Genomic DNA, 26321 nt, shown 5'->3' with positions numbered 1-26321 from the left:
AATTAAAATTTTTATCTTTTAGAAAATGTCTAGCGATTTCGCTATCTATATTCGAGACAAACTTTTCGACAGCAAAACATCTGTCGACCATAAAATCTTACATAGTGTAAACAAGAAAGGTGAATTTGTTCTAAAGTTCTGTTTCTGGGAATATGACAAGAACCATAAAACATTACAAAGAGCAGTCTTAAAATTTGTCAATGACAGACTTGTTGACAGAGATGACGCCTCTTGGAAAGATGAAGTCCAACAAAAGTTCTTAGAATGCAAAGAAGACACACATGCGCCGTTCTTGAAGATGAAATAGAAAACAGAATAGAAGAGCTATTAAAGGACAAAGAACTTTTACATAAATATGGTTCTGAGAAATTTGACATAACTCCACCAGAAAAGAAGAAGAGAGAAAAGAAAGAAAGAAAGTAGAAGAGAAGAAAGAACCTGAACCAGTTCCAGAGAAAAAGAATTTGACATGTAAAATAAATTTTTTTTTTAGAACATTTCTGGGTCAATGTCAATGTTCTCTTCCTCTTTAGGAGCAAACACTGGCTTAGACTCTAAAATCTTTTTACCCAATTTACCTTGAACTTCAACTATCTTAGACTCATAATATTCATAGTCGTCTGCTTTCTTTGGTTCATAAGGTATAACAAGTTTGTATGCTTTGCCTTCTTTAAGGTTTGAGAACCTTCTGTCAAAACTTTCTTTGACTGTTAACAAACCTTCTATGTCTAAGTCTTCAAATTTCGCACCATTTTTAGTCACAATAGCAAACTTAACTGGTTCGATGTTCCAAACTTTGCTGAATGAAGACTTTTCAAAATGGTAGAAGTAAACATCAAATATGTGAATGGGTCTAGTTCTTCTTTAAGTCCTGACATGTACTTGTTTACTGAGATGAATTTTGTCATCTTTTCTATCGGATAAAAAAAATTTTTTTTTAAATTTACTCATAAAAATTTTTCTTTGTATATACACCATTCTGAACATCTAAAAGACTTTTGACATTTGCCAAGAATGTTCGTTTAGAAGCTGCCATATAACCATATTCTTGACAATATTGTTTATATTCATCATATAAAGACTTTTCATCTAAACACTCAAAGTCAGTTTCATCTATGAACAGTTCATATACACTCTTGTTTGCTTCTAACAATGTTTGTCTCTCTTCGGTATGTGGAATTTGTCTTGGATTGAACTTAGAATATCTAATGTCATGAAATATGAGAACAAGTGGTTGTAAAAGTCAGATGTCAAAGTTTCTGCTAAGTCGTCAAAATATTCTGTATCTTGCATATGAGAATCTGACGTTCTGACAACTACATATCTTCTGTCAGAACTTTCTAACTTCATCGGAACAGCATTGTTTGAAACCATAATGAAGTTTGCAACATTTTCACAAACTCTTTGGTCTTTATATTTTCTTTCAACAACTCCAACTTTGTCTGTTATAAGACTCTTCAAAGCATCTGAGTTCAAAACTTTTGTTGTATCTATACTTTGAAGTTCATTGCAAACTATAAGTTTCATATTCTCTATTGAGGAGTTAAATTTACCGCAGATGTTTTCTAAGTTTGTCATATTCGGGTTCGAATAGCCCTCTAACAGTTTGCACAAAATATCTGTAAAGAATGTGTTCTTACCAGTTCCTTGTTTTCCAATTATAATGAGAGCAGTTTCATTTTTAGCACTTGGATGTTGTAAGATGTTTGCAAACCAACATAAGATATACTCATGACTCTTTCGTTTCCATTGCATATAATTTCTTTGACATGGTCTAACCAAGCTTCTATAATATTTTCTTTCCATTCTACTTGTTCGTATTTATATCCAGTGAAGATAGAATAGAAGTTTGGAGAAGGTGTATAGACTTTTACCTCGAACTGAAAAATCTTCTAACTTTGACAATAAGATATCCCAAGCATCTAACATCTTCATGCAACTTGTACGACTTTTATTTTCTTAAGTTTCTGTCTACATTCTTGTTCTGAAACTATTGTCGCTTTAGGTTTGTTAAAGACTACATCCCATTCTTTCATAACATAACATTCTGGGGCAGAGTCAACATAAATGACTAAACGTTTCAAATTCTCGACTGCTTTGTTATAGTCTCTAAATGGACACATATTTCTGAATGCTTGGAAGTCATAAAAATCTGAAACATCTATTCTGTACATTTTTATAAAAATAAAAAAATATTTTTTTTATTCTTGACTTTGTTGTTCCATTTGTTGCATTTGTTGTTCTTGAGCTATTTGTTGTTGAAGTTGTTCTTGTAATACAATACTTTCACCAGTTGCATCTTCCAATTCGAAATTTTCTGCCGTCATTGACAAATACATAGGACATAAAAGTTTTACAGGACAAAAGTTTGCGTCAACTAATGTCAACGTTATACTTGCCAAAGTGTTTGAGTTCACTAAGGTTGAAAATTCTGCATTCGAATGAACAATAGGCAAACCAGCAGAGAAAGTATTGTTTATACGCATAAGTATCTTTTGGTCATAATAGTTTCTGTCGACATTCGAATAACACTTTGAACCTAAGTTTGAAAACAATATATAAGATTGGTGTACTTAAAGTCAATGGAACAGACATTCCTTGTATGACACCTTTTCCTGTTATAGGAAACTGTTGGTAGTAAAAACCAAAATAAGTTTGTATTATAGCTCATATTGTTTTATAGTAAACTCAGTCGGACATCCAAACATAATGAAACCTGCTCTAGTTGCAGCACATGTTACACCCGTACTTAAAGTATTAAATAAGTCAACAAAACCCGTTGGTGGTATATCTGAGTAAGTATCTTCAAAGGAGTATTTTTTACCATTCACAACAATGAAGTCTTCTGGTGTCAAAAGAGCAAAACAGGCTTTAGTCGTCATTGTGTTTAAAGTTAGTTTACAATACCGTCCTTGAGGACTTTGTAAGTTTGTTGTTATAGAATTATATGACTCAGGGTTTTTAGTCGTAATAGTATAAACATTATGTCTTCTGCCATTTATATTATTTAAAAGTTTTTCTGAAAGTGGAGAAGAACTTCATCTAAACTTTCACATGGCGTTTCTTGAAGTTCTCTGTCTAAGAAGTTCAAATATTTTGTAAAGACATAGAACTTTCCTTTGTCTACACGAACAAACAAACAGGGTCTTTCATATCGTTCAAAAGTGTGTAAAGTCCTTTACATGAAATAAAGTCTATATTATTTTCTTCAAACATCTTTCAAGAAGTTTTGACTTTTTACTTAGCAAATAAATTTTAATGAAATGTTGTGGTCGTCAAATATTTTTATGACGTCTGGGAAACTATACTTTAAGTTCAACGTTTCACCTCCTTTCATAACGTATATCTTGTCAATGACATTATATGAAACACCACAGCAACTAATGTCGGGTTCTATTTCTTTGATGTTTATATCGTCTGCCTCTGTCAAAAGTTTCAATAGTTCTTTCAAAACTTCATGAGGTGCAATGACATATGAGTTCACTTTTACAGGGTTGTGTTCGACCAAGTTTAACATTATACTTAAAGCTTGACAAATCTTCTCCTGAGTTTGAAGTTTGTCTTTCAGTTGTTGGTAGTCATTTCGAATATCTGCAACAGAACTTAAGTCTCTGCTAACTTCAGGATATGTTGGTTCTTTTACAGGAACAATTGTTATACCATCTTCGTCTTCGTATGGTTTCCCCACTTCAACATCTCTGTCTTTGACATTGACAACAACACTTTGACTGTTTGTTTGAGTTGGTGAATTTAACTTCACATCTGCCACCGCCATTAAACCTTTTGAAACACTCACGCTTCTATTTTTCGGAAATGACATTTTACTTAGAATAAAAAGATGGACGTATTCGAGTATCTCTTCGAATTGAAGCAGAACAAAGTTTACACACACAAACAATACAAATACATTGACAGAATAGTTCTTTATACAAACAATGGTAAATGTTATAGAATAGCAGTCTTTGCTGAACCTAAATATTTTCATAAAGCAAAGAAAGTTGGTATAACTGAAATGGTGAAAGTTCTTGACGTTGACAAAATATAACAACAAAACTTACAGATATTTCTAAAGGTAAGTTTATCTTACAATATTATGTAAAACTGGCGTACTGTCAATATTTGACGAGAGAAGTCAGTTCAAGAACAACTTACTGACCTGCTGCCAAAATCTGCTCGATGGAAGCTGTCGTTATGCCAATCTGAGGAGCCCCAGCAGGTTTCATCGAACGAATCTTCAAAAGAGCATCTTCCGTGAAAAGTGCTATTGGTTTTGTAAACTTCTTTGCTCTCAATTCATCTGGACCGTCTCTGTCACCAGTATATTGTATTTGTACAGTACCAACAGTGTTGAAATACCACCCATAAAGTCTTCTGAGTCAGCAAATGGAATGCCAAGCCAAAAGTTTGAACGGTCTCCTTTGTATATTGAGTTTTTTGACCTCCTGTATGAGTCCATACTTTCACATATGGCATAATAGAACTTTGCATTTCAGGGTTAATGGTTGTTGTGAAGTTGTTGTTAAAGTTCATAGCATCTAATGTCAAGTTGTATGACCTCATATCCTCAACTGTAGAATATTCTTCTCTTGGATAATATTTGCCATCTATGTTTATATGATATTTAATACCAGGGTTGTAGAAACAAGAATAGTCATTTATAGTTCGTCTGAACAGTACAAACATAGTATCTGCATGTTTCATTGCAGTTGTTAAAGCAATATCTGTTCTTGCACCTGGGTCAGCACTTTGGTTTCCAACTTCACCTGCAAAGTCTTTGACAGATATTTGGTGTATAGGAACATAAGTGGAACTGCAATATATTTGGCAGCTAAAGCATTTGAAATATCTGGGTCCAACATATAGACTGCAAGTCTGCTTTCTATTCTCTTGCATTCAAATTTTTCGCATGTGAACTTAACTGGGTCCCAAGCATCTCCAGCAGCATTAATATAGTTTACTTCAGTGTTGAGGTTTGAGAAACCAAAGTCTAAGTCAACCTTGCCTTTGCAAAATTCGGCGAATGATGTTTTATTTATTCCCTTTACGTCTGTAATAGTGAATGGTCTTGTGTTGTGCAATGACTAAGTTATTTTGCTTGGAGTAAGTTCGATAGAAATTTTTCCTGCCCAGTTTGGCAAGTATCTTAAAAACCTGAAATGAGGAAAGATGACAAAGGAACTCTAAGTTTCAGTTTTACTTTAGTGGCAGCATTTCCATCTGAACCAGAAAGGTTAACATAAACTCCTGGAACGTTAGGGTCAAGTCTTCTTATTTTTTCAATATTTGCATACTGGTCTGTTTGTTCTCTAGCTTGTGGTTGTACTGAGTTTCTTAAAGCGAACCATTCATAGTTTGCCCATGTTACTGTTTGAACTAAGTCAGAGTTAGAATATATCTTATATCCCATGAAAACTTCTGGAGCATATTGGTATCCGACATAGAAAATTCCATTGCAACCTTTCTTGTCAGACAACTTGGCAGAAGGTTTTATTTCAATGTCTTGTTCCACGTATAAGAATGAGTTGTCAATAGAAATAATATGAAACCTGTCGCAAGCAATATCTACTGTTGTTGAAGAACCTTCTCCAAACTCACCTACGTTCCATAAGAAACAGCAGTTGTATATTCGTAAGTTCCAGGAACTATTTCTGACCTTCTAATGGCATTGTCGCATTCGTTATACCATTCGGAAACATTTCCGTTCATGGCATCCAAAACTGTTGGCGTTATATTCTGAGCGGCGTACATTTCATATGGGTAAAAATATAGAATAGTTGGATTTATATATCATAATAGAACCCACTCGGACCAAGCTTTACTTTCTTCCTGACTGAGTTTTTAACTCTTCCTTTTCCTTCATTGCCACTACTTTCACTAGATGAAGTTACTTCTTCACTACTTTCACTTTGTTCTACTCTTCTTCTTTGGTGTCGCTTTTGGTAACTTGCCCTCTGCTTCAAGTTGTTGCATCTTTGCCTCATGTTCACCTAGTATGTTGTAAATTTCCCATGTCCTTTTTGCCTTTGGGCTCTGGTCGCCCATCTCAGGTAACCTATATCCTAGAAAGATTTTGTCATAGTTTGTATTTGAGTCTTCGCGTATTGTTTGCATGACTCTTTCCTGAGTTTCCGGTTCAAGCTCTTCAAACAGAGCTTGTCCATATGGAATAAGCTCGTTTCCAAATATATGTTTTGTAGCCATTCTGGTTTTCTTTCCATGTTACCAACAATATCTTTTGTGAATGGGAAAGCTTTTACCCAATGTTTCAGTCTTGCGTCATTTATTTCTGTAGTTGGTTTTATTTTGTCAAGGAACATGTTTTTCAATACTAACATTTCATTTGGTACTGTCCATTTGAGTTTTCTTAAATATTCATCCCTTCTCGGTTCATTGTCTGCAAAGTAAGTTTTTATGACATTTTGTAAACTTTCGTTTGCAAGGTCATGTACAATAGGTTCTCTTCCTTCTCTCTCCCTAACTTTCTTTCTAAACTCTTCACCAAATATACCATCTTTATGGTTCTGTGTAGTTCTTTGAGATAAATGTTCTAGAACGTCAGGTGTTATATTTCCATCAGCCATGTTCATTTCATACTGGTCCAAAATATCTGCATGTTTCATATCTTTCAATGGCATTAAAGCCGCGCTGAAAATACCAGCTATATCTGGTTCACCATTCACTTCCATTGCGTCTACAACTTCTTGGAATTGTGGTTGTAAGTTTATGAACCACCTATCCGGATTAGCTTTATGACCCCATCTCATTGTAGTTCCATAGTCTGCAGAAACAAAAGTAGGTTTGTTTCCATATTGGTTAGGTTCTGAATGAACTTTAAACAATGTTTCATTTCTATATGTTTTGGTGAAATTTAACCTTTTATTTTCACCGAGTTCAGCCAAAGATTGAACGTTATATGGTCGTAAGTAAAAAGGATTGTTGTATTTGCGTACACTTTCTTTCAGTTCTTCCATTCTATGCTGAATATTTTCATCTGATGTTGGAGTCTTTTGTATGTCGGCGAACATTTTTCGATATTCTTCTACTATGTCAGCTGAATTTTTCTTAGACTCTTGGAAAGATTCCATATTCTCCGCATACTCTTGTTGAGGGTCAAGATTTTTCGGCTGTTCCAAATCTTCATCTAGTTCTGTGAAGTTAGTTTCCAAAGGAGGGACTTGTTCGTTTCCTTCAGGCTCTTCTAGCTGTTGTTGCTGAACTATTTCTTCCATGTCTGGTTGTATCTGAACTTCTTCCTGTGGAGTTTCTTGTACCTCATCTGCTGGCATTTCATATATTCCGAGACCGTTTTTAACAAGTTCCCTATTTAAGCCATCCGCATTCATAACCCTTTCTTCTTTCGTTCCGTCTCTATTTTTTACGCGTTTCATGAAGATAGTTGAATTATCATTTATCTCTGACACCAAATATCTCGGAGTAAATTCATCCATGTCATTTGGATGATATGCTATTAAATCATATCCCTTAGCGAGCTTGTATTTTCCAGGTTTGAAATTATATCCCATTTGGTGCTGAGCCATAAAGCTAAATAGGTTCGGGTCAGTATTTCCTTCCTTGAACTTTCTAATAGCTTCTTTATATCTGTCACTAAAGTCAAGAGTATCTGGGTAACCATAATTTTCCTTAAGCATTTTTAAGAATTCTTGGTTTCCTTGTTCTCTACTTCTTTTATGTCCTTGCTCTGTTTGTGGTTGTTGCTGTGCAGTGTTTTGAACTGTTGGTTGTGGTGCAGTGTTTTGAACTGTTGGTTGTGGTGCAGTGTTTTGAACTGTTGGTTGTGGTGCAGTGTTTTGAACTGTTGGTTGTTGTGTTGGTTGTTGTGTTGGTTTTGGTGCATGCCTGTGTCTGTGTCCATGTGACGATGTAAATGTTTTAGGTAGTCCTGGTGCAGGTGCTTCTCTTGGAGGGTTTGGTGGTATATAAGTTCCACTAGCTAGTATATAAGTTCCACCAGCTGGCACATATGTTCCATCTGCAGCATAATGTCCTACCTGACTTTTCGTTTTTAAGAAAGCATTTACTAGGTCTGTTTTGGTCTGTTGTAACTCTTTTTCTTGACTTTCCACAACAGTTGCTCTAACGGCGTCATAGGCACTTTGAACTGCCTGTCTCGTTGCTGCATCTGTTATTTTCGTCATATTTTGTGCTACTTCTCTTAACTCTTTGTCGAAACCTTCAGACTTCAGTTTCTTTCCAGATGAGAAGTCGTTCACTAGTTTCACCTTACTATGAAGAGCTTCGAAGGCGTTCTTAAAGTCAGCATTCATTAAAGCTTCATTTGAACTGTCTTCATCCGCTTGTATTTTTGTCCTTATTGACCCTATAAGTTGGGCTGCTTTAGCGTTGGCTTGGGCATCTAACCAGTCATTATTAGCTTTTATATATTCTGCGCTTTTCATTGCCTTTTGCATGGCTGCGTCGTTATTTTTACTTTCTTGTGCTAAGTTTTCATACTGTATGGTTTGGTTTTGCAACTGTAAAAGTTTTTCTGCCTTTACATTTGCTTCAACTTCTTTTTTATACTCATCGCTATCCATATATGTCTTCAGGGCTTTTTGTTTTATTTCTTCATCTTTCAGTACTTTATATTGAGTAGTATGGTTTTTCAAATTTATAACATCTTGTTCCATTTTTGCTACTTCTGCTGCTTTTTCTGACACTTTTTTCGCATATTCCTCTGTACTTAGTTCTTTCAGTTGTTCTTCTTTCTTCTTTTTCTCTACGTTTAACTCATTTAGTTTCTTTGTGTGTCTGTCATATTCTAGTTTCTTTTCGTTTTCACTTATTTGTTTCTGTATGTCTATGTTTGACTTTTTGACATCTGTTATTTGATTTTTGAGTGAACTCAAATTCATTTGACTTTGAGGGTTATAAGCTGTTCCGTCTGCAGCTCCACCATAGCCTGCCATTTTCGCTAAAAGTGCCGCTCTTAAACCTCCACTCTGTGCACCAATAACTCGGTTTAAAAGCATAGGGTTGCTTGACATTTGTTGCAACATAGTGGGGTCATTCATCATTTGTTGTTGCAACTGTTGTTGTGGTGTCAGTTTTACTATTGGATGTTTCAATGCTCCCTTCCTCTTACGTATATTCTTACGTAGCTTACGTGGCATTTTAAGTGAAGTAAAAAACGGTTTTTGACAGATGTTTATATGATACTTTTTGTTCAGCACAAAAAACTACTCGGTCAAAGTGTTGTCATTTTTGTAAAATAACCGTCCTATCTCATTCTATAAGGAGAAAAGGCTTCTCAAAGTATACTTCCTTGGAACGCCTGTAACTTTTCCTGTAGCGACGATAGACCCTTACTTGTCCGGACAAAGTTATACTATTTTGAGTGCTCTACAAAAAAGTCAACAGCGACGACTCTCAAAAACCGTTGTGTAAAAAGTTTTACCGTTGGACAAAAAAGTATATATAGAAAACAAAAAACGTTTATAGTTCATTCAATATTTGAGATGGAACGGTTTGCCAACGGTAACTATTAAATAAAATAAAAAAATAGAGGGGGTCTCCGTTGGTAAAAACCGTTTTTATTCAATATTCATTTTCCACAAACTTCTGGTCAGTTCATTTTTTGGCTAATGGAAGCCAACGCTGTTAACCACAATTCTCAACCGCTAACCAAAGCCAAAGCCCCACAACCTCCAAGAACCGGCACAGCGGTTAGAATAACCACCAAAAAATCTAACAACGAATTAAGAGAAATTCTTCAACAAATTTGCTCTAAATATCTCAAAGAAGCCGAAGAAAACACACAACCAGACGCTACATACAATACTCAGTTCTGTGAAGTTCTGAACAAAGCAATTACTAGTTCAATTGAACTTACTAAGACAATTCCAAATCCAATTGAGCTTAGCGATGTCTTAGTTCAGTATTTTCCAACATTTACTAAGCTTATAATGTTGAGAACTTTATACCAAGTTCGTCAAAATCTTCCTCGTTACATGCAACGGTCATTCGACAAGAGAATTGCTGAATTCCAAGTCTTTAGTTACGGATATGACGAAGATGAATACGTTGACGAGTTCGGAGACAACTGTACAAAATGGTTTGAATGTTATACGACAACACAATTTGAATTCGACTTTCTCGAATTCAACGCAGCAACCATTCATATCATTGCTCTTTACCTTTCCGAACAACAACAAGACCTCGCAGATGGAGATGTTGTTACTGTCGTCATGGAAACTCCTGAACAATTCGGAAAAAAGAAGTCTCTAATTGCCAAATTCGTTCCAGGACATCAGCTTTTCCAACGCACAGAAGTCTTCTGTATTCCTGGAACTAAGTTCTTTGTCAGGAGCGAACTCAAAGAAAGATATAATGTGTCATTCAATTACACATTATATAATGTTTTCGACCCAGAAGAAGGCTTCTTCCCAGAAGCAATGGAGGAAGAAGAAGAGGAGGAGGAAATACAAAACTCTATCCAAGAAGAGTCCTCCGAATTCACACCAGAAGACTAACAATTTTCCGAATAAAAACTTCATTTATACTAAACATCTTCAGGGCTAGAAGGCACGAAGTGCCTGGAAGCCCCACTACCTTTTTTTTTTTTTTTTTTTTTTTAATTCGATTAAATATTAACTGCATTTTGATTTACAGTTGCTGAATGTGATAAATTTTCTTTTTTATATCCGATAATTAACCGGAGAAAAAATAACACCACGATCCTTTAATAGATCCTGTTAATTATAATATAAACATGCATTGAACTTTTTTGTTCGTTCTCAATTTTTTTAATTCAAAATTAATAAGATTTTATAAAGATATATGCTGAGGCTCTTTTTGTCTGACGTTATGGAAGAAATTTGCCCGCATATTCGTGTAGCATAGGCTGTCAATCAGAAATTTTCCAAGCATGATTATTTTCATATTACTTTAGATAATAGCCAAGAGAAAGAATTTGAATACAGTGTTAATTATTGGGCCAATGGTACCGACATGGGAAAACTTTCATTAAAGTATAATCAAACACACAATTATGTTAGACTTAATTTGCTCAAGTTCAGAAAAATATTAGGAAAAACTGATATCAAAATTGAATTCCAAAATTCTACATATGCTTGTAATATTTCAACGTTTTATATGGCAATGCTACCATTAGAAATTGACAGTTTATCAGCTGAACCTTATTTTTATACTCCGGGTACCAACCTGTCAATAGTTGCAAATGTATATGATTACAATGCGAATCCAGTCCCATATTGGTATCTTACAATTCTTAAAAACGAAGAACCAATTGAAATAGGTGGAGAAACTATAGAAGATATCTCATTGGAATCAACCTCTATTGGGAAAAATGATAGAAAAACATTAAAATATCCTGAGGAAAAGGACATACCGACTTCATCAATAGAAGTTGGGAATTACACAGCAGAATTAACATTTCGTGAATCTGATGAATATGATTCAAAAAAATTCACGAAAGGAAGGTTTGATTTTTTCATAAGAAACCGAATGCATATTGAATACATCGAAGGTAATAAAGAGTTCTATTTCCCAGGAGAGGAGGCATCTCTTAAATTTAAATTTTTAAATGATGAAGATGAGGATACATATTACAACGTTTATGTTAACGATGTCAAAGAAGTTGTACACGAAACTAATAGAGATCCATTTATTGTTAAAATTCAAATTCCCGAAAATGCACCTATTGGAGATTATATAATTAATTATAACGTTTCTGTGGCAGATGTGATATGGTCTGAAAATAAATCCGGTACAATTCAAGTAAGGGCTAAACCAAATATTTCAAATCCAATTAGGATGGATTCATATTTAATTGATGATGAAATTATTATCTTATTTACTTGTAATGACGAAGATGATAATGACGATTTCAGAATTTCTTACAAAATTGGTAAAACTTCTGATTTTCATCAACTCCCTGATACTATATCTGCTAATGTTTCAAAAGAAACTATTCTCAAGATAAAAGTGGACAATTCCCTCTTGAAACCTGGAATCAATGAAGTCTTTATCAAAGTAAGTGATAGTTTCCACATTGAATCAAATATCATTCAAACGGATATCAAAATTGTAAATAAGCCAGTAATCATTATTTCAAGGCAATCTGATTTTTATCAAGTTGGAGATGATATACATCTGTACATTGATTTAACAGATAATGATGATGAAGATTATGCAAATATTTCATTTTCATTTGGTGAAGATAGTTCAAATCCAACATTCCTTCAGCAAATAACATATCCAAATAATGGACATTCATTTAGTGATTATCTTGAAACATTCAAGATTCCAAATGCTAGAGCTGGACCTCTTAATTTGACCATCTTTGCCACAGATTCTTTTGGTAGAACAAGTAACCAAACAATAGTGCTTTTGATCCATAAAAATCCAACCATAACTCCTCATATTTTAGAAACAGATCTTGTTCCTGGAAAAACATATCAAGTCACTTTTGATATATCTGATGAAGATTTACCAAATGATGAGATTAATATATCTTATAAGTTAGGCTCAAATGATTATCAATATGTACTTACTTACAGAGTGGATGTTGCCAAAGAATTCAATGTTTCTATTCCATTTGATTATCCACCAGGAGAAACTACCATCTTTGTAAAAGCAGTTGACAATTATTCGCTCAGTGATGAAAAAAGACTTACTGTTAATATTAAGCACAAGCCTACTATTACTGTTGATGAACTCGAAAAATTTGACTACACGGGTGGCAACGTTGTCATATTCAAGGGAATTTATTCCGATGAGGATAATGACCTAGGAAAAATACACCTCATTTCTGAAATAGGAAATTCAACGTCAGAAGCAATTAATAGTGGTGAAATATTCAGCATTAGTCTTCCTATTCCAAAAGAACAGCAAGTTGGTAGCATAACTGTCTATCTTTTTGGTGAAGATTTGGATGGTCTTACTTCTGAAAAGCATCCTGTAACATTTAGAGTAAGATCAACTCCCCCAATTTGGAGAATGTAGAAATGATAAAGATGTTTACAAAGCAGGAGATGCCGTAACTGTTACATGTATTATCACAGATTATGATAATGGAGATGTTATCAAGTATGGAACTTATGATGACACATATGATGTATTCACTAAGCAAAACGAAGTTACTATCTCAACTACTTCAACCAGAATAGAATTTGGGCCATTTAATATCCCAGAAGGATATACTGAGCCATCTTTTGAAATTATTCTAGGTGTAATTGATTCATATGAATTCTATTCCAATAAATCAATCCAAATTCCATTGAAAAATAGACCAAAAATTGTTTCTAAATCTGCAGATAAGGAATATTATCTCAGAGGTGAAACAATTGTCTTGACAATTAATGTTACTGATGAGGATGATACTGATACAATTACTGTCACAGCTCAATTCGGAGATTCGACAAACAGCAGCACGCAAGCCACTGTAAAAGGAACCGAAACACAATTTGAATTGTCAATAAAAATTCCTGATGATGCAGTTATCGGGCAAATGACTATTTCTATTTCGGCATCAGATATTTCCGGAATTAAGGCAGAAGGTTGTACAATGAACTTGCCCCTCTACTTCAGACCAAAATTATAAGCAACAAATCCGGAAGAAACATATAAACCGAATGATAATGCAATGATTAGTATGTCTATTGAAGATCTAGATTCCAATGAAATTGTTAATCTAAAGTACAAATATGAAGGAATGGAAAATTATGTTGACATTACACCAAGTATTCCAATCGTTTCTGAGTCTAAAATTGAAACAACTCAAGTTGAAGTTCATCTTCCAAGTAAATACAGTGGAGTCCTTCAAATTGAATTGGTTGCAACTGATAGTCATTCACTTGAGTCATTGAAGGAATTTGTTAATGTTACTATTAGAAATGTCCCACAGCTGTACATTTCCTCTGAAGTTCCATCTATTGCCAAAGGAGATAGTTTGACGATTTCAGGATACATTGCAGATATTGATCCAGATGATTCATTCACATTCCATATAGATAATAAAGAATATGAAAGTAAATTAAATAGAACATCCGAAAACATCTCATTCTCAATCCAAGTTCAGATTTCAGACATAACAACAGGCGAAAAATCATTGGACATTTATGTAACAGATAAATACAATTTTGATTCCAACAAACACTCTTTTATATTCTTTATTAGAGCAAAACCTGAAGTTGTAATATATCCAATTAAAGGAAAACATGTTAAAGGAAGGCAATTAGAATTTTCCTTCAAGATCAAAGATGAAGATGAGGGTGATTCATCAATTGTCAACATCAAATATGAAAATAAAGAAATAACAAGCATAGCCAGAAAACTTCATAATGAAGGAAGAATTCCAAGATCATTCTCTTAACATTGTAATTCCAAATGATTCTAAATTCGGAAATGCAGAACTTGAGATTATTGCCATAGATTCATATAATCTATCATCAAATCCGGTTTCTTCATCAGTTTATATTTTAACACCACCTGAGATAATTTATCAAGGAAAAGATCGAGAAGATATTAAACCAGGTGATAATGTTTCAACCTCTTTCAAAATAAAAGACACTGAAGGAGATAACAATATCAGTATTTCGCTCCAACTTCCAAACGGAACAGTAATTGGTCCAATTGTTCACGAATGTCTTTTAGATACTGATATGAAATCTTCATGCAATGAAAAAGATTCGGTATTCAACTTTTCAATTCCAGAATTTACATCTGATGGGGAATTCCCGATTATTGCAGTTTTAAATGATACTTATGGGCAAAGTTCAACATTCCCTGTCAAGCTTGATGTCATGAATTATCCACCAGAAGTTGAAATTGTGAACAAAGAAAAAATTGAAAAATCTGTCTTCGTTCAAAATGAAACAGTTATAATTACTTATAGGATCAGAGATAATAACACAGATGATTCTTCAAAAGTTTACATAGCAATTTATAATAATAACTCTAGTAAAACAGATAACAATGAACCTTACATTATATTAGAAACATCTAAATACTGGACAGAATATAACTACTCGTTTGAAATACCAAGCAATTTCAGTGATGGTGAGTATACATTTGATATTTACTTAGTTGATAAGAATGGCAAGAAATCAAAAATTTCCAATGCTTTATTGAAGATTGATTTCTCTAAAGCGCAAGATGGTTCAGTTAATTTGTTCCTTATAGAAGTTGAAAGGAAATGGATCATTATTGTGGTTGTTTCAGTAATTGTAATGATAGTTCTATTGATTGTCTTAATCATTATCATTCTATTAATTCCATGTGGTGAAAAAGAAAAGCAAGAAATGGAAGAAATTGGAGAAGAACCCGAAGATTGGCCAAGTGCGTCTGATTCTGGTGAAACAGTGTCTATTGATTCAGATGAAATAGTTGAATATAATGCTCAGCCATAAAATCTTTAAATCTTGTTTTATCCACATTTTCATGCAATTTTCAAATAAAATTAATTCTCAAGTAATTTTTCTAAGCTTCTTCACATCATAAGGAGAATAAAATTGATTGAAAATATATCAATTTTAAATAAATTGGCCTACAAAGGAAATTTCAATAAAAAAATGTAAACTTTTGAAATTTCTGAGGAGTAGGACAGTTCCAAGAAAAGACTTCAAAATTCTCAAAAAAATAGCGTAATGTGTTGATAATAAACTGAATGTGTACACGTTTGACAATCTAAATATGATTTGGTAAGTAAATTTGATGTTGAGATTTGGAGAATTTGGAGAATTTACGCGCATCATTGGAAAATGACTCTATTCGATGTTAGTACAGAAGTACTTACGTTGCCAATTTGCTTACATGTTATAAACAGAAAACGACGAATTCAAAAAATAAAAATTGAGATGAAATTTGACGATACATGTAAATTTTATTTATCTCATTTGAATGGAAAGTGGATTTTCTAAAGAAGCGCTTGAGGAAGCGTATAAGCTTGCAGAGCTCCAAAGACTCCTTTCTAGTATGAATGAAGAAAACTTCAATTCAACTGTTGAAAACATCATGAAACTCCCTTATATCAAAACAATTGATGGTGTATACTTCTTTGTTCACGAACTTATGGACGTATTTGAAATCCGTTCGACAAACCAAAGACTTCACGCGCGTCTTTTCGGAGAATTAAACAAGAATGCAGCACCAGACAACGCATTAGAGCACTTAAAGCCAATTATCTTAAAGGCAGCGTTCAGACCATACGGCAAAGCATTACTCCATAGGAAAGAGGAAGCGCTCTGCTTCATCAGAAACTGTCTTATGGCTAAAGTTTTGACGATAAATGAAATCGCGGAGAAAATTTGCAATATTTTATCAGATTGCATCTTCGAAACAGCAGAAAACTCACTTCTATACTTCTTCTTCGGTGCAGAATTGGAAGCTTTCGATCCTCCTTTATTTACTTTATTATCTCAAAAAACAAATCGCCACAACAATCCTCTTGAAGAATTTATCGATACATTAGATCTTCTCTGTGCCGATGGGTGGGAGAAAATGCATGATTTCACAGATGTTGGCTGTACAAAAGATTCTCCATTTTATGCTATACATCGTGACGATCCATCGTTGTGGGGACCTGATCTAAACATCAATCAGAAGTTCCCTAACCTCTTCTTCCAGCCAAGATTCATCTACGAGCGTACTCCGAATTTAATTCAACTTGCCTGCTTCTACGGAGCCATCAACTGTGTCAAAGAGTTAATTAAGCGTGGTGCCTCTCTCAAGAATACCGAAAAATACGCAGTTGCCGGTGCAAATCCAGAAGTTCTCCAAATTCTCAAAGACAAAGGCCTTTCTTTACTCAGATCAATCAAAATCGCCGCCAGATTCCGTCGTTACGAATTATTCGAGCAAATTTACAAGCAAACTCCCTTCGGAGTCGCAGATCAAGAATACGAAGCTCTTTCCAACGACGAAGCCCTTACCATTGACGGCATTTTCAACAAATGCGCACGTACAAACAATGTAGTGTCCATGTTGTTCGTTCTAAAGAACGGTGCGACCCCAACGAAATGGAATGCCTCCGGAATGATCATGATTGCAGCCGACGAAGGCCATGTTGGTGTTCTTAAGCTTCTCGCATCAATACCCGGCATCGAAGCCCCCGGAATTTCGAAAGGAACGACCGCATTATTCCAAGCCGCCGAAAACGGCCACTTAGGATCTCTCAAAGTTATCATGGGCATGAAAGGCGCAGACTGCAGCTTCCGCAAAGGCTCCAGAACAATTCTCCACGCGGCTGCACTCAACGGACATCAAGATGTCGTCCAATACATCATTGACAACAACTGTGTCGATATAAACTCAGTTGATGCTTCAAAACGAACTCCCCTTTATTTCGCAATTGATGGCTGCTACATCAATGTCATCCGCGCTTTCTTGAACTCTCCAAACTGTGACACAAATCACAAAGATGTCGATGGTTTGACGGCTTTACATTCTGCATGTAAATCTGCACCGTCAAGTATTGTCAGATTTTTAGTTTTGAGTGGAAAATTTGACATAAATGCGAAAGACAAACAAGGAAACACTCCATTCCATTATGCAGCATCGAGAGAGACTATGGCGATTGCTGAAAGTTTGTCGCAGAACTCGAATCAGATTGATTACAACAGTAAAAACAAACAAGGAAATACTCCTCTTCATTTGGCAGCACAAACATTGTCAAGAGCGATAACTTTCGTTGTAAGTTGTCCTGGAATTGATTATAATGCTGTCAATAAGGATGGAATGACTCCTCTCCATTTGGCATGTAAAAGAAATAGACCTGAATCAGTTCAAAGTTTAGTACAACAACAAGGTATTGAATTAAACAAACATGATGCACAAAATAAAACGGCATTGGCAATAGCAAGTAAAATGGGTTTCATTGATGTCGTGAAAATCTTGGTAAAGACACCAGGAATAGATCCAAATGATGGAAACCCACTTTACGAAGCAGCTGTTGGTCAATGGCCTGATGTAGTGATCGCTTTGACTTCCTGCAAAGGAATTGACGTAGAACAGAAAGGTCCTGATGGAAATACAGCCCTGGAAGTTGTCAATTCGAATGAGGCGAAGATAGCAATAAGAGAAGTTATGAATAGGAAATAATTTAATGTATTTTTTTGTAGAAATTTAAAAAAAATGATTTTGATATATTGAAAATTTTAATGATTTTTAGATTAGGCAAAATCGCAACCGAATTTTTAAATCTCGATCGCAAAGAAAAATTTCGATTTTTTATAAAATCGCGAACTTCTGAAAAATTGCGAACAGAAAATAATCGCGATTGTTTTTGAAATCGCGTTTTATTAGAAGTACGCGATTTTATAAAAAATCGAAATTAGATTAAAATATAGCGTCTAAAACCAAATTGCGAACAAGTTATGTATTGATTAAGAAAAATATATTTAAGATGAAGAATTGCTTGCTATGATGTACTGATTCATGATCAGTACATCATAGCAAGCAATTCTTTACATGAAGTTCGAAAACTTGGGTGCAATCAGATCTGATTGCACCCAAGTTTTCGAACTTTGTATAGGGAATTAAAGGGTGAGAGATATATAGTCTATCTATATATCTCTCACCCTTTAATTCCACCTCTGTAAGCGATAAAATTTTATCAAATATTTTACTACGAGAAATTATGGCTTTGTTTCATAGACGTATTGAATTTACCGATTGTGTTAAAATGAGATCGCTTAATCTTTAAATTTATTAAGTTAATCAAATTTTTGATTAAACGCAACGATGTTTTGTGAAATCAAAACGATAAATATTCAATGCAAACGCACCTGAGCTATGTTCCTTTATTGCAGCCATTAAACATTTGTCTGGCTCACAATTTGAGAGCACTTCACCTAAATAATGCTATAATGAAAATTGAATTAATAAAAATCGTTTCTTCAAATAAACTTCACAAATATATTATCATTATGTGAATTTTTACTTATAAAATTAAATACATATTTAGTTTCTAGTATTTTTTTTTCTATTGTCATTCAAAATATAGCTACAAAACGAAGAACCATAATTTTGATAAACACTAAATGATAATATGATTTATAATATAAATAAAATATTTTCAAGTCCAATAAATCAAAATTGATATTTTTAAAAAAACTAATTAAGAATTCAGTGATAATTTTATCAAATATTACAAGACAATATGATTTATAAGCAGAATAAAATATTTATTATTAAATTTGAAAAAACACTTTTTTATAAAAAAAAATTCGGGCTATTTATCTTATATATATATTATACAATGATTTGACATATATAGTATAATAGAAATATCATAAAAACTAACATCCATTCGAATAAAATATATTTTGTCCATTTACGAGTCATCAGCAATATAAGTTATACTATAATTTTCCACTTTACATCCAGAACTAGTGCATATCGATGGCTTCGATGGCGTTTTATCGATTTATCACAGGCGAAATCATTATCAAGAAGTCATCGGCAGCCATTTCATTCTAGAATATCGAACTATTTGCTTACAATTTAATTTAAAATCATCTGATAATTTTATATTTTATAGGTGTTATATTCACAATGATATATATTTTATAATATTGAACATGAGTTGAACAAATCTCCACCTTACTGAAATAATATATGTTAATTGAATTCTTATAGGTCTATTGAAATCATATATGTCTATTGAAATATTGTATGCCTATTGAAATTTTATATATCTTTAGAAAAATTGTAAAATAATTCAAATTTTCAAGAAAGAGCATTTGACTTCATTTATGAATAAGAAAAAAGGTCATTCGTCCTCAAGCCAAAGAGCTGCTCAATCAGCATCACAGAGGACCCAAGCTCCAAGTACTACGCCTGTACAAAGTCATTCATCACATCAGAATACTGCGCCTGCACAGAGTATTTCACCACATCAAAATACCACGCCCGTACAAATTGATCCACACATCAAAATACCACGCCCGTACCAAATCCTGAACCACTTCAAGATACAGATGATCCAATAGCATTTTTTGCTCAAAGGGAAATCGATTACATCGCCACTTTTGCTGACGCTCCAATAATTCCAGATCCTCCAAAAAAACAAAAAGAACCACTTAAAATAAGAATAGAAGAAATTTTACACAATGACGATAATAATACATTAATTAAATTAACAAATCTTACGTGCAAAGATTTTCGAGATCTTATAAGACTTTTCATCCCTTCAATTGAATTACATCATTATAAGAATACTAGGGTTTCAATGGAAGCACGTTTATTAATTACATTAACATGGCTTAAACACGCTCCTGGATTCGAAGAATTGGCCGATAAATTCGGTATCAAAAAGACACACACAAGGCAAATTATCATTGATGTGATCGATGCAATTGGTTCTAAAATCGGCCGAGAATATGTGAAATGGCGATCATTTATTAAATGGGATGATCGCGAAAAATCAAAAGAATATCCTTATATGTTGGGAGCACTTGATGCCACAGTTCAAGAGATACCCAGAAGTGCCAATCAAGAAAAATATTATTCAGGCAAACATAAAATATGCTGCATCAAAACTCAGTGCTTTGTAAGCCCAAAAGGATTTCTTTTACATTATTCCAAACCAATCAGAGGAAAGAGACATGATTTTCATTTGTTTAGGAAATCCAACACATTGATAAGCAAATTAAAAGCAGAAGCAGATAAGATGAAAGCAGAAATCGATCAAATACCAGTCCTTTTGGCAGACTCTGGCTATCAAGGAATTCATCAAATTATTCCATGGGCATTAATTCCATACAAGCGCAGAAAAAATAGCGAATTAACTGCTGAGCAGAAGACATTCAATAAAAAATTGTCAAGCAGCAGAATAATTGTGGAAAATTACTTCTCCAGACTCAAACAATATTGGAGAGTAATTGGAGGAAAGTGGCCCTTACATGTTGATAATGATCTCACTTTTTATCACAAAACATTTGGCATGTGCGCTGGCTTGACAAACAAACTCTTGTACAGGAGGCCACTTCGTAAAGGCGCAGAAAAATGGGATTTCCTTGACTTAGACAGCATGGATGAAACAACAGATGCATATAATTACACAGATTCAGCTTCAGAGAGTGATAGCGCCAACTTATATTGAGTAAAAAAATATCTTTTATATTAATATAATTTTTATTCAACATAAAAAAATATTAAATAATAAAAATATTTTTTTAATATTTGCTAATGTCAAAAATGATTGAAAAGTGACGGCGGTTTGCGGTTTGACATGATATGAGTTGATTGGATATTTTATTTTTGTTCACCTGAAAGATATTATTGGATATTATTGAAATAATTGTAATAAAAGCAATATTAGTAATGATTGTCAAAATTTGTTTGAAATGTGACAACGGTTTGCGGTTTGACATCTTATTTGTTAATACATTTCAAACGAATTTTGACAATCATTACTAACATTGATACACTTCCAATAATTACATTGTTGATCCACTTCCATCACTAACATTGTTGATTCATTTCCAGTATTTGAGTTGCTTATCCACTACTATTATTGACGTTGTTAATTTACCTCCATTAATTGCATTGTTGATCCAGCTCCATAATAAACATTGTTGAACCATATCCATAATAAACATTGTTAAGCCATTTCCAGTATTTGAATTATTGACCCACTCCCATTATTAATATTGTTGATCTACCTCCATTAATGTTAAAATTGTTGATACGCATTCCTTAATATATTTATTTTAATTTGTTGTTAACTAAATAAAACCTCCTAAATAATAACTAAAAGAACCTGCATTATCTCTGAATATACTCATTTTTAATTAAATACTTATTATTGTGATTATTTATTTTTATATTATAGTTAAACCTAATTAAATGAACTCACAATACATTAAAACACTTTATAATTACAAATGGATAATAAATTATTGACCAATTCTCATTTCTAAGTAACGAAATCAAAAATGTGAATTATATCAATATGACACTTTTAACCTTTTTTAATCCGAAAAATCCAAAATACAATTTATACACATATTTAAGCAATATAATTATATATGTGATGATAGATCTCCATGATCAGAGTTTCGAGTTTTATTGAGTATTCATTGGACATCAAAGTTGAATCAAAGCAGCAAAAGTGAAATTTTCCGAGGAAATTTTGATGTAGCGAATTTTTTGTGTGAGCATTAATAGATCGAAATCACAAGAGAATATAATACCTCGCTACATATACTATTATATTATCATGTGAAATAAGAATGTTGAATCAATATCAACTGAGATATAATAGTATATAAAAAGTATTTTTATCATAGCTAAAAAAGAGATTTTTCACATGACAAAATTCTCAATGGAGAAAAACCATCTATATCCTACATATAACGTATAACGCATTGTTTTATACTTAAACACTTCTCTATGGATATATCTTGCGTAACATATATCTATCAGACTCGCTCATTTATTAAGCTATTAATAAAAATAGTATTCCATGAAAATCGTTTTTCCATTATATTATCCGTGAAATGCGGTGTAAACTTCACAATTCTCCGCTTCGGACGGAAAGAATTGTGTAGCCACACACACTTGTCATGCATAATTGTGTATTAAGCAAAACGAAAGCATTCACGATACAAATCTGTTAATTATGAATACTTTGATTTGACATTGAATATCTCATATCGAGATTTGAGATATCAAAAGCAAATTTTGATTTTTTATTATACAATTTATATTTGTAGTCTAATTATTATAGATATCATCAAAATATTGTGAAAGCACAATTTTTGGACCAGAAATTTTATAAAATATTCAAAAGCTCAATTTTTCGAAAGTATTAGATAGCTATTATATTTGACATTGAATGCAAATATACTGTATGTGATTTTTATGAATATTTGTATTAGATAATTTGCGATCTGAAAAAAAAAATTGAATTTACTAATATTTGTTCTATTTATATAATATACTCGGGCATTATATTATGATTAGAATACAATTGCTAAAATCGAGTCTAATATTTTAGAATATTTTTTTAAGATATTTGGGATTGAGTATTCATACTATGTGATTTTCATAACCAATGAATGTGCCCTACAGTATAAGTAAATATAAGAATAATTTTTTTCAATTTGATACCTTTTTTTAAAAAAGTGTGATTTTCACAAAAAAAGTGTTATAGTAGTAGGATTATAGTCCATACAATACTATTGTAATCTCTTTTCTCGAATTTAATTTTTCAATTAGCAATTCGAGAAAAAAAAATATTACTTAAAGGACGACTTATCACTCCGAAAAAGACCAAAATTAAGGACGTGATTTTTTTGAAAGTTCGCGATTTTTCAAAAAGTCGCAATTTTTTCCCGAATCGCGATTTTTTAAAAAAATCGAAATTTATCGTTCAAATCGCGATTTATTAATAAATCGCGAAAAAATTCTGTTCGCGATTTTTAAAAAATCGCGATTTAAGCTAAAAATCACAATTTATCATCAAAATCTAGATTTAAAAATTCGGTTGCGATTTTGCCTATTATATAGGTACGGGAAAAAGGTGTGTTCTTGGAAAAAAAGTGTGTTCGCCCCCCAATAAATATTATATAATATTCTTATTCATTACATACTCATATGATAATGTACTCAATGAGTACTAATCTTGTGCTAGTCTATAATTGACGCTAAAAAAAATTTAATTTTGCATTAAGAGGAATGGTTCATCCACGGATATCTTTTTCATTGATATTTGAACCAATTGATAGGAAATATTCACAAAGATATGGAATGTAGATCATTTCCGAACAAATATCATTTGCTAATATCATTAATTTGACCTAAATAAACTAAAAATGATTCAAGATTTTTATATTTTTTGCAATCTTTAATATTGCATTCATTCATCATAAATATGAAAAAATCAATGTTGTGTGAAATAATTGGGGTTTTTCATAGGGTGCAAAAAATTAATTCACATGGGGCCTTGTGTTGATAGCTTTTAGGGTAAATAATGATTTTTTATTGAAAATAAACAAAAAATATTTTATAATTTTTAACAATAAAGAAAAAGATTATATTAATTTCATTTTGGAGGAGAAGCTTTCATGAAATTAATGAGCGATGTCAATGAGTTTCCGTCAATAGCTTCTTTTGTGACAGCATCCAGCTCTTCGATGCAGTTAGCCGAGTTGATATTCTCTATTTTCCACATTTCGATGTAAAACTGATGAATTACATCTATGTATGAGAAATATTCCGCAGAACATTCTTCGTATTTTTTCTCAATTTCCTGTGATTCTGCCATCAATCTTGCTGTTTCTTCGTTTGCCTGGATAGATGTTGATGCCATTGTTGAGTTCCTTACTTCCTTGAGTGCAGTAAGTTTCATGTGATCGCTTGCTGCTTTGTTTACTTCGAAAAATCTCTTCTCGATGTAATTGAAGAACTCGTTGACGCAATTTGGTCCCAAATGTGTCTCGAACGTCACAGATTGCTTCTGGCTGTTCATTGCGCCGAGTATATAGCTCCTTATCTGTATAACTAGAGGCAAAAACAGACTTCTCGCTGTGAGTTTGTCCCCGTTCAAAGTAACAGACAAAGGAGCTCCAACAACGCCCATTGAGAACGAAGCTGTGACGTCTTCTTCAAGAGGAATGGGGAAGCAATTGGCGACAATGGAGTGGAAGACGGATGATGCACCATCAGCAGCAACAAGATCGACAACAGCCAATGAATCGTCTTTGATTGTTTCGAGTGGATTTGTTGGCAACTTTTTGAGAAGTCCAAATGGTCGAAGTTGGTATTCCTTCGAAAAAACTGTTGCGCTGCCAGCGTAGTTGACGAAAGCTTGGAGTTCACCGCCTTGGCCTGTTTCATATGAGATATCGAAGGTAATTCTGGTCGCATTTGGATCAACAGGAACAATTACAGCGGAACTGTTGGGAGCTTTGCGCTTGGCAGTGAATATTGTTGTTTGGCAGTCATTCCTCGATTTAACTGTGATTGGAAGATTGGCGCCAATTGAGACTCGAGATATTGGTTTTTCGGATTCAACGATCATCACGAAACTTTGGGAATAAATGTCGCCTCTGAGCTCCATTTTTGTCTGTACTGGAACTATTGAGCGCTGATAAGAACTGTTTTTGGATATATTTTCAAGAGCTGAAATTTCGCGTCTTAATTGATCCAATTCTTGTTCTGTAACCTTTGGAGCAATTGATGTGAGCAGAGAGCGATCTCTACGTGGTTCTGCAGAAACAATTCCGATATGTCCGGATTGAGAAGTGACAACTGCTGAAACTAAGTTAGCGGAATATATGTATCCGGCCTCTATGTTTGTTGCTGAGAAGCCAATTGAGATTGATGAAAGGACTCTTGGAGATTCTATTAAAGCAAGTGAAATTAAGCATACATTTCCATTTTCCATTGCAACAAATAGCTCTGGATATCCATCTTTATCAATATCGAACTCACTCATGGCTGTAGCTGGTGATTGTAGCTCTACTGAAGAAACTTCTTTATCTAATTTGTTGTAAAAGCGTAATTTCTTATCAGAGCATCCTACAGCAAGGTAGGAATCTGTTTTCGTATGATGTACCGATGAAATCATTGTCAATGATCCTGGAAGCGTCTGAACTAATTGTGATTGGCCTGGAACAAAGGAATAAACATTGCCTGATGCAATTCCTGCATAAGGTACATTGTTTACAACAGCAAATCCAATAATTGGTGAGTCATAAGCGATTGCAGACTCTTGTACTCCAACTGTATAACTCATTGTACCTGAAGCGACATGAATATATGATCCTTGCTCAATCATTGATGTTATGTGATTGTCAAATGGTATTTTATATGTCTTTACGTGAGCTCCTTTTCGATTATATCTTGAAATTCCTTTCATTTGTGAAACAATTACATTATCATCACTTGCGATTACGCACTCGTTACTATTTGAAAGTATATTTGATTCATATCTTTGACTTAATATATTTTTATCGAACCTATAATATTTTAAAACGCCATCTGACCCAATAAACGCGAATTTCTGTGTGACATGACCTGCAAGTTTGAAAACACAAAGGCCATTTCTGTTGATTGGAGATGTATGAAGAATCGGATAATAAGATAACGAAATCTCCATGAAAAATCTAAATTGAAACAATATAATTTTAGTGTAAAAACTGGATGTTCAAACCCAAGAGATGTTATTATATTACATTTTTGAGCTATATCTAAAGAAAATCGATTCTGGGAAAAATTGTTTATAAATGAAACCTATCTTAATAGAAATTGAATTAACAATTATGAGACTTAGATATTTTAGTGTTCATAATCTTTCTTTGAAGAAATTATTAAAATTTGAAATTTAATAATTA

General features: G+C 33.4%; 11 protein-coding genes and 4 pseudogenes across 15 annotated transcripts, besides 4 other annotated features; 6 read left to right on the top strand and 9 right to left on the bottom strand.

Annotated features, from left to right (window-relative positions):
- Positions 1-10593: part of a mobile genetic element that runs on past the window's edge.
- Positions 26-470, top strand: TVAGG3_0967170 (annotated as a pseudogene). The gene has a single exon. A coding segment is annotated over exon 1 (445 nt).
- TVAGG3_0967160 lies at positions 490-908 on the bottom strand (annotated as a pseudogene). Its single transcript has one exon. A coding segment is annotated over exon 1 (419 nt).
- TVAGG3_0967150 lies at positions 944-1293 on the bottom strand (annotated as a pseudogene). Its single transcript has one exon. A coding segment is annotated over exon 1 (350 nt).
- On the bottom strand, positions 3322-3775 carry TVAGG3_0967140 (protein of unknown function, DUF4106 family; the record flags this gene model as incomplete). The annotated part of the gene is made up of 1 exon (XM_051253592.1): positions 3322-3775. A coding segment is annotated over one exon (454 nt), but the record flags the coding sequence as incomplete, so codon positions are not given.
- TVAGG3_0967130 lies at positions 4612-5748 on the bottom strand (annotated as a pseudogene). The gene has a single exon. A coding segment is annotated over exon 1 (1137 nt).
- On the bottom strand, positions 6410-6511 carry TVAGG3_0967120 (uncharacterized protein; the record flags this gene model as incomplete). Its single annotated transcript, XM_051253591.1, has 1 exon — positions 6410-6511. The coding sequence occupies one exon, from the start codon at positions 6509-6511 to the stop codon at positions 6410-6412; it is 102 nt and encodes a 33-aa protein (XP_051079165.1).
- On the bottom strand, positions 7248-7538 carry TVAGG3_0967110 (protein of unknown function, DUF4106 family; the record flags this gene model as incomplete). The annotated part of the gene is made up of 1 exon (XM_051253590.1): positions 7248-7538. A coding segment is annotated over one exon (291 nt), but the record flags the coding sequence as incomplete, so codon positions are not given.
- TVAGG3_0967100 (protein of unknown function, DUF4106 family) lies at positions 7652-7873 on the bottom strand (the record flags this gene model as incomplete). The annotated part of the gene is made up of 1 exon (XM_051253589.1): positions 7652-7873. The coding sequence occupies one exon, from the start codon at positions 7871-7873 to the stop codon at positions 7652-7654; it is 222 nt and encodes a 73-aa protein (XP_051079163.1).
- On the bottom strand, positions 8542-9131 carry TVAGG3_0967090 (protein of unknown function, DUF4106 family; the record flags this gene model as incomplete). The annotated part of the gene is made up of 1 exon (XM_051253588.1): positions 8542-9131. A coding segment is annotated over one exon (590 nt), but the record flags the coding sequence as incomplete, so codon positions are not given.
- Positions 9924-10490, top strand: TVAGG3_0967080 (uncharacterized protein; the record flags this gene model as incomplete). Its single annotated transcript, XM_001581441.1, has 1 exon — positions 9924-10490. The coding sequence occupies one exon, from the start codon at positions 9924-9926 to the stop codon at positions 10488-10490; it is 567 nt and encodes a 188-aa protein (XP_001581491.1).
- A 519-nt stretch (positions 10594-11112) lies between the features above and the next one.
- On the top strand, positions 11113-12984 carry TVAGG3_0967060 (uncharacterized protein; the record flags this gene model as incomplete). The annotated part of the gene is made up of 1 exon (XM_001581442.1): positions 11113-12984. The coding sequence occupies one exon, from the start codon at positions 11113-11115 to the stop codon at positions 12982-12984; it is 1872 nt and encodes a 623-aa protein (XP_001581492.1).
- Positions 12985-13633: 649 nt separating this feature from the next.
- Positions 13634-14353, top strand: TVAGG3_0967050 (uncharacterized protein; the record flags this gene model as incomplete). The annotated part of the gene is made up of 1 exon (XM_001581443.1): positions 13634-14353. One exon carries the CDS (start codon positions 13634-13636, stop codon positions 14351-14353), a length of 720 nt encoding a protein of 239 aa, XP_001581493.1.
- Positions 14354-14642: 289 nt separating this feature from the next.
- TVAGG3_0967040 (protein of unknown function (DUF4625) family) lies at positions 14643-15389 on the top strand (the record flags this gene model as incomplete). Its single annotated transcript, XM_001581444.1, has 1 exon — positions 14643-15389. The coding sequence occupies one exon, from the start codon at positions 14643-14645 to the stop codon at positions 15387-15389; it is 747 nt and encodes a 248-aa protein (XP_001581494.1).
- Positions 15390-15874: 485 nt separating this feature from the next.
- On the top strand, positions 15875-18078 carry TVAGG3_0967030 (spectrin binding; the record flags this gene model as incomplete). The annotated part of the gene is made up of 1 exon (XM_001581445.1): positions 15880-18078. One exon carries the CDS (start codon positions 15880-15882, stop codon positions 18076-18078), a length of 2199 nt encoding a protein of 732 aa, XP_001581495.1.
- A 74-nt stretch (positions 18079-18152) lies between these two features.
- Positions 18153-23483: a mobile genetic element.
- Positions 18378-18590: a mobile genetic element.
- Positions 18539-23484: a mobile genetic element.
- A 466-nt stretch (positions 23485-23950) lies between these two features.
- Positions 23951-26086, bottom strand: TVAGG3_0966990 (Bardet-biedl syndrome protein 7 family; the record flags this gene model as incomplete). Its single annotated transcript, XM_001581446.1, has 1 exon — positions 24029-26086. The coding sequence occupies one exon, from the start codon at positions 26084-26086 to the stop codon at positions 24029-24031; it is 2058 nt and encodes a 685-aa protein (XP_001581496.1).
- Positions 26087-26321: the final 235 nt, after the last annotated feature.

The sequence above is a fragment of the Trichomonas vaginalis genome, chromosome I (assembly GCF_026262505.1).
Source record: "Trichomonas vaginalis G3 chromosome I, whole genome shotgun sequence".
NCBI classification, from domain to species: Eukaryota; Parabasalia; order Trichomonadida; family Trichomonadidae; genus Trichomonas; species Trichomonas vaginalis.
This window is presented reverse-complemented; position numbering and strand designations above follow the sequence as displayed.